The sequence below is a fragment of the Fulmarus glacialis genome, unplaced genomic scaffold, assembly GCF_000690835.1.
Source record: "Fulmarus glacialis isolate BGI_N327 unplaced genomic scaffold, ASM69083v1 scaffold38932, whole genome shotgun sequence".
Lineage (NCBI taxonomy): Eukaryota > Metazoa > Chordata > Aves > Procellariiformes > Procellariidae > Fulmarus > Fulmarus glacialis.
The window spans coordinates 43091-52524 of NW_009196610.1; the positions used below are offsets into that span (position 1 = coordinate 43091).

Genomic DNA, 9434 nt, shown 5'->3' on the forward strand with positions numbered 1-9434 from the left:
AAGAGACCCTGCTTTCACCCAAACTATGAAAGCAACACAGCTTTTGTTGTTGATCGTAGCACTGCTTTTCAGCATTCAATACAATAGTTCTAAATTGTTAAATGCTATTATTTTGAAGGGGGGGAAATAGTATAGTTCAGGAAGAGTAGGTCTTAAAAGACATCTTGGTAATAATTCTTTTGCTTCAGATGCAGGGCTTGGACCAGTGACCTCCAGAGGTCCTTTCAAATTTAAATTCTTTGATAAGCTTAAGATTTATTCAACAAATAGGTCAGTTGAAAATCAAATCATCACATCACACTCAAAGATGATAGAAACTAATGGAGCAAAGCACTAACCATTTCTAGGCTTGAGGGAAGAATCCTTTACAAGTCCAGAACTTGCAAGTGTAAAACATTTTATATGGTAATGCAAGTAAGTTTAATCTGCAGTAAATACTTTTAAAATACCTTTTTTTTTTTTTTTTTAAAACAAAGGTTAGGATCAGCAACAGTGGCCCCCATTGATACTGTGCTCTTTTTCTCCTGTTAAAAACAGCCCAGGTAAATTAGTAGTACAGCCTGTCTGCGCTCCATGGTGAGGAATAAAGCTCTGCTGTTAGTAACTAAACTCAGAACTCAGACTGCTGACCAGCAGGCACAGAGGTTGGGATATCTCTATCTCTTACATACTCAAAACGCTCATGCTTTAGAGTTCTGAACGTGATGGTATGAAGGTTATAGGCTGAAGCAGAGGCAGCTTTAAATGTGTGCAGATCCTCATTTGCCTTGAGAAAAGAGCAGGGATTTAGTGAACAGCTAAGGATCTCCGGTCATGACCTCACAGTCATGTAGAGGGGAAGTGAACTCTGCTGTAAAGGAGCTGCATTCCTTTCCTGTTAAGTCACTGTCACTCACTCCCAGGAGATTTTTACAAGGTTGTTGGATTAAATCCCATGGAAAAGAAAACACGAACTGTGACAGCAGTTCTACATTACCCTTAACACAGGCAAAGGTGATGCTGATTTGGGAATAATTTCTGTGGCACCTAATCTTTAAGAATGGTAGCGTAACAAATGAGACAGGATCTTCTACGTACCTTTAAGAAAAAAATATTTATTTATAAAAATACACTGGGATCAGTTTGAGAAGTGTGGCAATAAATACAGTTGAAGGAAGAAAAAGCATTTCTACATGGTTATATTATGGCACAATAAAAGGTAAATGCACCATCAATCATGGGACTTCTGTTGGCTCAAGACTTTGTACAAGCTCCCTTTTTAGTAAGACAACTATTTCTAAGAATTTGGTCAGTGTTGATAATGGAATGAATACACAATCACAAATGCACACTCATGTCTAATGCAGGACTTACCATTAGCAAACAATACCTTAGAAACATAGTAAATGATATTTAAATCACTAATGTGATGTCTTAGATTTAATTGGCAAAGACCACATTTAACTTTAAGCATGAAATTCTTTTATCTCATCTGGAAAACAGAAAAGCTGTAAATACGTAAAATGAAGGCTTAATGTGGTATGTAAATACCTACTTAAGTAGAGATTGCGAAAATGCATAGCTCCTTATCGGACGACCTGGCTGTACAAGAGCACTCCCCCTTTCACAGTATTCCTTTTACTTCATATGCAGTTATTGTTTATGCTGTAGACTACAACTGTTACAGCACTAAAGGCAACTAGACAGGGAAAGGGCAGAGAAAGGAAAAGGGAATGTATGTAAGGCAATATTTCTTTAGGTAATTAAGCATAGTGTGTAGGAAAGACAGGTAACAATTCCACAAGGCTAGTTTCGTTCTTACTGAATAAAATAATGGACTAATACTGAACTTTTGTTGCAAAGCTAATAATCAATGCCCTGGTCACTGTACTGACCATGGTAATCTCTTTGATAGTCATCTTGGTACTCTCCATGATAGTCATCTGGGTATTCTGCCTGATAATCGCTATCGCTGATTTCTGACCCGTTAGTTCCTGTTCCTTGGCTGCCGTTATGAATGACAGGTTCTGTTGGTGCAGCACAGTACTTGGGGTCATACACTTGTCGTCCAAGCCCATACACGCTCATTCCCTTCTGTGAAGCTACTTTGTTGGTACCCATTTGTAATGAAATAGTTGAGTTATCCACAGGTTGTAATATGTGCTTCTGATCGTAGATGTCTCTCCTGGTACCTGGTGCCAGCATACCAGCCTAATAAAACAGGATTGTAGAGGTTCAGTAAGAAGGTCAAGAGCTGTGATTACTAGATTTATGATTACAATAGCACACCTTACGGGTGTGCTAGAAGGTAGGAATTAGAGTATAACAAGCATGTGTTCACTTAGTAGGTAAGTCACAGAAGAAAGTCCTTGCAGAAAGGTCCAGTTTATTTCACTCTTTGGAGAGAATAAACTAAGTGTTTGGACTGAGGTAGTGCTCAGGAAGCAGTTTCTTTTTTGCCTCTGTCTAGTTAGTGCTTGAAATGAAGTTACTGTTTTCTTCTGGTATAACACAGCCAGCCAGAAATTCTAGAAGCACCAGGACATTTTTATGCCTTAAGATATTCAGCACAGAAGATGCTGGTTAGTGATAAGAAATTTAAGTTCTTCAATTACTGCATAAAAGCACAGCTGAACTGTACCCTCTCACTGCTGCCAGTTAGACTCTGCTACTGCACGCCACTCTCGGACTCCCCTATCCCACCGGGCTCTCCCAGGTTGAGAGTTGTAACTGCTCTACAAACGTCACACGCAGTCCTGCTTACCTGACTGGCTCCTTTGTTAGTGCCCATCTGTAGGCTAATTGTTGTCTGGTCAAATGGCTTATCAGTTTGCATTTTTGGATCATAGAGGTGTCTTCTAGTTCCATAAGCAGTCATGCCTGCCTGACTGGCACACTTGTTGGTGCCCATCTTTATTGGGGGAAGGAAGAGGTGGACAGAAACAGTGATTTTTATTTGTACAGCAAGCACAGTCTAAGGAAACAAATACGGTCGGTAACTGTGATGGCTGATGGAAAAAGTAATTACGGTGCATGCTCTCCTCCTATAGCTTGACCACTACCTGCAATAAATTACCCTTTCTCCATACTGAGCTTCAAAAGGAAAAATAAAGGCAACTGTCATCCTAAGGCATTTCAGTGACTGGCATTTACCCAACTGCATTGCAATTAGAATGGATGTATGCATCAAAATGTAATAATTAACTTTTACCCTGGACAGTAATGTTTCAATTACACTGCCACAACTTCTCTATCACAGGAATTTTAAGATTTTATGCCAGTTATTTTGGTTTTTATGACTATTAAGGAAAGTAGAGAGAGAAAAAGCTTCTACCATATAAGGAGCTTTAGCTATCCAAAGACTCCTACTTTAAAACCACTTTAGAGGACAGAGATGATACTGCTGATATTAGCTGTTCCTTTCCTCCTTATCACCCTTATTGCAGATTTAAAACAAACAGAAAAACCTTCCAGGCAGTCACTTGAGCTTATAAAGCCAATCAGCTGCTTACAAGAATTAAAACCTCATACCTCCGTCCATGATAAGAATATACTGTAATTCTGCAGCTGTTTTTGTATAAACAATGTATCAGTTAATCAAAACAAGAAAGTTATTCTCAAATATAACAGATTAACTGCAAACTTGAATTTCATACTTACCTGCAGGCCAATTACACTTTGACCAGCTTTTAGTTTTCCTGCATCAAAACTTCGTGCTTGTTTCTCTGCATATTTGACACCAATATCAATTGTAGTATGAAAACCTTTGGTTTTTGCCTATTTAGGGAGATGGAAAATAGAGTATTCAGCATTTGAAGTGTATTTTCTGCTACTGGAACACTGGCTTTACGGCCCTGACTCTGGGCTCTCAAGTGATGCCACAAGCAGGTTTATCTCTTATGAGAAACTCTCTGTGTCAGGGGTGAGAGGAGGTAACAGTTCCCCATGCCACTTGAAGGTAGCACTCCAAAGCTACCCAAGTATCCTGTCAGAAGGATATTCTGCAGTGATTAGCGTTCTCCTGTGAGCCTCCCCGGTGCTGTGTATGCACACGCAGCTCCAGAACAAGGCCATCCGCAGTCAAGAATCTGAACTCCAGGCCTTCCCTGGAGGCATGCAGTGGGACACAGCCCTCTGAAGTGCAACCTCTGCAGCATCTCAGACTCACAGTAGATCTGTCCCCTCCTGACAGGCCTTGTGTTGTTTTCTGTATTTACATAAATGGTAAGGGTGCACCTGGCCTGGCATGTGGATTTGTGCCAATTCCAGGGGTACAAATACTTACCAGACCTGCTAGTGCCACTAGAGTAGTCTGTACTTGAGTCATATTTCCATTTTCAAAAAGGTCATTTGCTTCAAAAATATCATGTGGCTTCATGCCGTAGACTTGGATGGCTTTGATAAAATTCCCAATGTTCTCCAGCTAAACAGAAACAAAAAAGCCAGTTTTCTACTTGGTGTTTCAATTCAGAAACTAAGTAATTTTAAAGCTTTCTGGTGTTTGTTTGTTTTGCTTGGTTTACACAAGCTCTCTACCTTGTGCAAACTGGACAAAACAGTTGGCGTGGTTAAGAGTGACTGGTAGGGAGTTTGAGATTATTTTTCATTAGTTTTAATATTGACTTCAGAAATCAATTTATCTAGCCTGGCATCTCTCCAAGAGTGAGTATCATATACTTTGTTAGAGGGGGCTTTGATGACAAAACTCTCTCAACTGTGTCCCTTCCAAGAGAAATCCTAATCTAAAACCTGCTTCAAATTGGAAAATTTGACATAGTGTCCATGCTATTTGACTTCAGCAATTGATGATTTTGAGTAAAATAAAAACATAAATATATGGATAGTTAGAACATTTAACTTAGTTTGAAGGTATTAGCTTGCTCACCTCATGGGACAAATTCAACTAAGCTTTTGCGGTTTATTAGCACTTTTTAGCACTGTGCGCTGTAGAAATTGGAAAGCAATATGGAGTACAAGGAATAAGGACTGAATCTCATCCTTCCTTCCGAAGTCTTAAGAGATAGTAGAACTTTTTTTAAAATAAGTGTTCAGTGCCAATAAAAACAAGAGGCTGACATAGCAGTATTAAGCTAGACCCAACAACAGTAAAGGCGGTCAACCCTAACCAGCAACCCTTCCAATGCTTGTTCTAAATGCATGTTGCCTTTGATAGCCCCTTGTGGGGGGAAGTGCTAGGTAGAGCACTCATAAGAAATCAAATCTGGATATGCTGAAATAAAATACATACTGTAGTTTGGACCATATTGTTTTCTGAGTTCTGTTACACAACCATTTCTTCTGAGACTGTTCAGGTCCTTTCCCTCCCCATCCTCTCCAGCTGCTTTCTCAGGAGGACACTTCGTACAGTGACCTCAAATGTCCAGGTACAGGCAAGCTATTGACCTAACACCTTGCAGCACTGCCTGGATGGAAAACCACAGCTGGGATTTAATATAAAAGTTAACAGCTTTTTTTAACTTGGAAAAAGGCCTTGCTATACGGCTCTACGTTCTTCTTCCATCTGAAATTTCACCTAACAGCTAAAGCACTACTATCAAATATGTATACTCAACTGCCATTTATGAGTCATCTCAGCTATAGCTGCTTTCTGTTTATAGTTGCTTTCTGTTAAATGCTTTTCATGTATGCAGTATCCTCAACTGTTGTGTACATATTATATGCAAAACTTGGTGCTATTAAGATTTAAGGTGTACCATATTCACAGCAAATTTGTTAATACAGAACAAAAGAACTGTTTGGGGGTTGGAGGGGTTAGAGGTGTAGTTTTGGGGGTTTTTTTGTTTTACCTGGTGCCAATTTAGTTTTGATTGATTAATTTTCTTCACTGATCCTGGCTGCAGCTTATTTATAAGCCTAGGGAGGTGAAAAAAGGAAATGCTTAAACAATAAATCTCATCCTTATACCATCGGTGCAGGCATTATATAATATTTTCACTCATGCTTTATTAGTTGCATTAGTTTCATCAAAATCGTTAATTTTTTGGTTTATACAGAGTGCCTAGTTCAGATCTCAGGTCTAACAAGTCTAACAGACCATAAGAATTTTTGTGTGCCATTTGATTATTATAGAAAAGAGCTTCACCATTAAATTTAGAAATACTAGAAATCTTTGCTGACATACAAAGGAGATTTAAGTTTTCATTCTTCTCCACAATTTCAAAGAAGCTGTCTCCCACCCTACTATCAGCTATCTTTGACTATTATTGTTGATGTGTTTGAAGGGGTCTTCAGAAAGTCCCTCCTTAGTTCCTCAAAAGTGGAAAACTACTAAAAATAAGGTTACTTAATAAATGCTTACTCGCATAAGATTATGCCATCTTTTAATCCCAGTTGAAAGTTTGCACCAATGCTCAGCCCTGTAACCTCTTCTATCCAGTTACGCAGATCTTCTTCTATCTGGGGGTCATATTTCAGGGCAATCTGTAACACAAGCAGTTATAAAGTTACTTCATGAGAGAAAACTGCAAGTCTTTCCCCCCAAATCTGTTTCAAAGAATATGCTATAGCATTTATCCAGTACTGTATTTTAAATATCAGAGTACAGAGGTAAGTCTTTATCCCTTTTACTATAATGCTTATGGCTTTACTAAATGTTTATTTGCAAACAGCGCTTTGAAGCACTTAACAGTTCTTCCTACTGTAAGAATTGCTGGAGCTTGTGAACAGTCTTTTGACAGCTGCAGAGGAATGATGACTTTTGGGGTGGGGCGGGGGGGGGAATTCTACCCAAGCTGTACTTTAGCAGGAAGTGAAATAGTGTGTTATTAACACAAGAATTCTGAATTGCCATGCCATATGCCATCAGTACTACTGCTCAGATTCTGGGGACTTTTATATAATAGATCTGAAGTTTTTCAGCCGAAGATTATGGTGGGTTTGCTTTTTTAGCTAGGTTATGATTAATGGAGATGACCTAGTAAGTTCTCCCCTCGTTGCTACAACATTAAGAGTTATCTTGCTGGGGATTCTGGGGGTTGTGTGTGTGGCTCTTTTAAACTTAAGCTTTAGTATGCCTGCTATTTCTCTTTTCTTTGGCCTTGCTGGAAGACTCTGATGGAATAAACTGTGATCTCATGTCTTAATTGCAAAGTTACTGCAGTGTTACTTTAGAGAGAGAAAACCTGCAATGGTCTTTGAAGTAAAAGGCACCAAACAGAGGCCCAGAGTTGTTAGCAAGGTGACTTAAAACTCCTTTTCCAGGCGTTCAGACTTCACTACTCAGTGTGTCAGTTTATGCTTCAGTCACTAGAAATCAATCCATGTGAATGGAATGCTTAAAACCAGTAAACTTCAACGATGCTGGCAGCTAATGGGGTCCACACTCTCTGCCCTTCATTCCCCTCCCCTGAAGAGACTGAAAAGCAGCTCAAACTTCCTTCAGCCTAAACCCGTTACTTTTGCAATATTTTTCAATATTGGCGAGTTGGAGAAAAGGGATTATATCATTGAGAGCATTGCTCCTTTTTCTGAAAACAAAACAAGTTATCTGAGCACAAGTTTTTATGGCGTAAATAAACTCCACTAGCATGGAGGGTGGCAACGCTTTTCCACCTTTATTAGAAGTTGTCCCGCATGGGTCAGTGAGCAAGACAGAGAATGAGGGAGCTACCGTGAGAAACCTGACAGGCACAGAATGTACTTGCAGTATTTCTAACTAATGGAAAATCAGCTCAGCTACACCAGTTACTTACAAATTCCCAAAAAGAAACTCATGTAAAGCCATTCACATTCAGATCAAAATGTAAATTTCAGACTTTTTACATGTAGTGTTAGACTTCAGGCCAGATATTAGCAGCTATTTATACTGCATGAGATTGTAATTCCAATGTATCTGCATTACTTGGATGGAGGCAATTCCTACATTCTGGCTAGTGTTAGTAATCCTCAACTCCAAACTGACCAAGCGAAAAATTACAGTATTCTGTTCTCTATCTTTCTTCTAAGGGGAAATGGAAAATTCCTGCATCTCTAGCTTTACTTCAGAAACTTGCCTGAGTAATACTTATTTTCCATAGACTATTTGTAATATGGTGATATGGTTCCTTAGTTACAGATCAGGATAATGGACTAACCCATTCTTTTATTCAGTCTTGATTAAGGTGTAAAATTTTGTGTAATATTCTGCACAAGATGACAAGTACCTCAGTGCTTAGACCAATGATGGTCTAAAATAATCAAGATACCCCTTTTTTCACTGAAGAAAAAAGGAAGAAAGCTCAGGTAATACTACCTAGTGTGAGGAAAATGTCATGACTACTTTTTTGGTTTTGTTTGGTTTTTTTTTTTAATCATACCTTTTGGATATTAGATAGCTAAGATGAGAAGCAGACTAGAAAAGCTAGCTGAAGTTCACAGCTCATAGAGGAACCTGCCACAAAGCAGCACATCCACATTCTTCATTTATAGTGATGGTAGTAATAGTAAAGGGTGGGTAGCCCCTTTTCTGAGGGGCTACCAGAAAGGTTAACATCTTGAAAATGGTCTGTAAGGAAGTTGATTATCATCTTTCTCCTTCATAACCTGATTAGCTTATGAACTACTTTTCATGGCTATTTTTATTTCCTGTGGAAACAAGGCTTATGTGATCACAGCCTTAATTTGTCTCCCCCAGAACATTTGGCAGAACTCAACTAGCTTGTCAAACAGAGCAGCAGTCTTGGACATGACTGAGTCAGTTATTTTGTGTAAAAATAAGTATTTGTGCAAAGGAGGAAGATCCCGAAACATCCCCAGAAGAATGAAACATAGCATCATACTCTTATTACACATTACAGAACTTACAGAGATCTTTCAGAAGTGATCTTGTCCACAAAATCTTAAGTTATGTGTACAGACGAGACATACAGTAGGCAATACGTTTCTGTACACCAGTTCAAAAGAAAAAACAGGATTTGTAGAAAGGCCAGAACTTGGTATATTCTGATATTCCAGTTAGAAGAGAGCTTACAATTTGGGCTGGTCATTTGCATGTTTACAGTTCATACTCCGTTAAAATCACCGTTCTAACATGCATGTGGGTACAGAGAGGGGTTTAAGCTAATCTCTTCCACAATTCTTTAGTTAGTTAGAAATGTAACAAACATTATGCTTTCTGAAAATTCACGCAGTTTCTGTTTCAGTGTAGCTTAAAGAAAATGCTAAGTCATAGTGTAGCCATCCTGCAGCTGGAATTGTCTGGAATACAACTGGAATTGTCTTTCTACAACTTATTTTTCTAAATTTCATTTATTTTTAAGTACTGGTAATCACTTTTTTAAAAAAAAAAAAGAGGAAATCAAGTCTGTGATCATGCCATCAAGAGACACATTTTAAAGATCAGAGACTATCTATCTCCTACCTCCCGATATTAAAAAAAAAAAAAAAAAAAAAAGAGAAGAGTGTAAATATGGGAGCCAGTAAGAGTGAGAACCCTAAAGACTTCTGCAAGTGTGGCT

General features: G+C 38.6%; 1 protein-coding gene across 1 annotated transcript; it reads right to left on the minus strand.

The window, feature by feature from the left end:
* Positions 1–1074: 1074 nt before the first annotated feature.
* On the minus strand, positions 1075–6420 carry CNN3 (calponin 3, acidic; the record flags this gene model as incomplete). The annotated part of the gene is made up of 6 exons (XM_009572258.1): positions 1075–2190; positions 2744–2890; positions 3640–3756; positions 4265–4402; positions 5787–5853; positions 6299–6420. Coding segments are annotated over 6 exons (939 nt in total), but the record flags the coding sequence as incomplete, so codon positions are not given.
* Between the last annotated feature and the right edge of the window lie 3014 nt (positions 6421–9434).